The 1848-nt window shown below is 43.2% G+C and overlaps 1 protein-coding gene across 1 annotated transcript; it reads left to right on the forward strand.

Annotated features, from left to right (window-relative positions):
* Positions 1-258: 258 nt before the first annotated feature.
* Positions 259-1315, forward strand: LOC119345117 (germin-like protein 8-11). Its single transcript, XM_037615328.1, has 2 exons — positions 259-431; positions 555-1315. The coding sequence occupies exons 1-2, from the start codon at positions 311-313 to the stop codon at positions 1121-1123; spliced, it is 690 nt and encodes a 229-aa protein (XP_037471225.1). The 5' UTR covers positions 259-310; the 3' UTR covers positions 1124-1315.
* Positions 1316-1848: the final 533 nt, after the last annotated feature.

Below are 1848 nucleotides of genomic sequence, written 5' to 3' on the forward strand. Positions count from 1 at the left end.
GCGACGGGTGGTGACTTTTCCTGGAACCAGCCCTGCATGCATTGTGGCGACTCAGGAGAGAGTTTCACATTGCTTCTTTGAAGGGAAAACGTGTCTTAAAGGGAACCTGTAAAGTTATGCAAAATAGTTTAATCAGCAGCCGGAGACCATTTCAATCTGTTGATCGGTTGCACTTGACTTTGTCTATTACTCACGAGTTCTGCGCCTATATAAACACATGCATCCCCTGCATGTTCAAACCATCGTCACTCACGCCACAAACAGAAATAGGAAGACGAGAGAACAGAAGAGCCAAAGACACTAAAACGAAATGGCATCCTCCTCTTCTTTTCTCCTCCTTGCTGCACTTCTTGCGTTAGTCTCATGGCAGGCCACTGCTTCTGATCCTAGCCCACTCCAGGACTTTTGTGTCGCCGACATGAATTCACCAGGTACTATCCGTTTTGTCATCATGTTTTCACCAAATACATATGTTGAAATCTATTTCTGGTAATTATATGCGAGTCGAAACAATGTAAAATCTGAGCTTACATGTACATCTCTTTTGCCCCCAGTCCGTGTCAATGGGTTTGTTTGCAAGAACCCGATGGAGGTCAATGCAGATGACTTCTTCAAGGCGGCCAACCTCGACAAGCCTAGGGTGCCAAACAAGGTTGGATCCAACGTCACTTTGATCAACGTCATGCAGATTGCTGGACTGAACACCCTCGGCATATCAATTGCGCGCATCGACTATGCTCCCTTGGGCCAAAACCCACCACATACGCACCCTCGCGCCACTGAGATCCTCACGGTGCTCGAGGGAACACTGTACGTTGGCTTTGTGACATCCAACCAGCCCGCCCCCAACAAAAACAAGTTCTTCTCCAAGGTGCTCAACAAAGGTGATGTGTTTGTCTTCCCCGTGGGGCTCATCCACTTCCAATTCAACCCCAACCCCCACCTGCCTGCTGTTGCAATTGCCGCGCTAAGCAGCCAGAACCCAGGGGCTATCACAATTGCCAATGCAGTATTTGGGTCAGACCCACCAATATCAGATGATGTTCTTGCCAAGGCATTTCAGGTGGAAAAGAACACAATAGACTATCTCCAGGCTCAGTTCTGGGAGAACAACCACTACTAAGACAGACATTTGTTAATTACCCCAAAGACCAGTGCACAAGTGAAGGACATGGTTGAGTTCCTAGATATGCATCCTAATCTATAAAATAAATGGAGCATATGTCATTCCATTGTGTGTCTGTAATCAGTGAATGTTTTTCTACCTTCTGAATAATTGACAATATTATATTTGTCACACTAATATGATCTCATTTGCTTCTTTTGGAATCTGACGTGTCTTATTTATCATAACAAATTAAAATTCTAGGTTCATTTCCCCTTGTTATGAAATAATAGATTATTATACGACAATTAATTATATGTTTTATGCTGGGGTGAACACCTAGGATTTTCTTGCAATACATGTGAAGTATGCCATGGTTGGAACCCTGTTGTGCTCAGGATTGAATGTGAATGTTGAATTTGCAAAGGTTGCTTCCTGGAGTCGTTGTTGAGGTATCCTGCTTCCTGGTGCATGTAATTAGTAAGTTACGGTCCCTTTCCTATCGAGCTTGCTTTAGTTGTTTTAGCTTCCTTTTGGTTCAAAACTCTTGTAAGTTCGATTGGCTGCTTCTTTAATGGAAACTGATGAGGTGGCTTGTTGTATTAAAAAACATATGAGCGTTATGTTTTTGTCTTATGTTAAGTACTATACTTTTTTTGCTAAGTTTTAGAAATTGGGCACAGTGGGGACCAGGTTCCAGGAAGCCGCTACAACATATATGGTAAACGTGCATAAATATACAA

The sequence above is a fragment of the Triticum dicoccoides genome, unplaced genomic scaffold, assembly GCF_002162155.2.
Source record: "Triticum dicoccoides isolate Atlit2015 ecotype Zavitan unplaced genomic scaffold, WEW_v2.0 scaffold20675, whole genome shotgun sequence".
Lineage (NCBI taxonomy): Eukaryota > Viridiplantae > Streptophyta > Magnoliopsida > Poales > Poaceae > Triticum > Triticum dicoccoides.

Bases quoted from the DNA above. Each gene is read 5' to 3' on its own strand.
- LOC119345117 (XM_037615328.1), top strand. From the start codon at position 311: ATGGCATCCTCCTCTTCTTTTCTCCTCCTTGCTGCACTTCTTGCGTTA. The intron at 432-554 runs GTACTATCCGTT...TTTTGCCCCCAG, and splicing joins CGCCGACATGAATTCACCAG to TCCGTGTCAATGGGTTTGTT.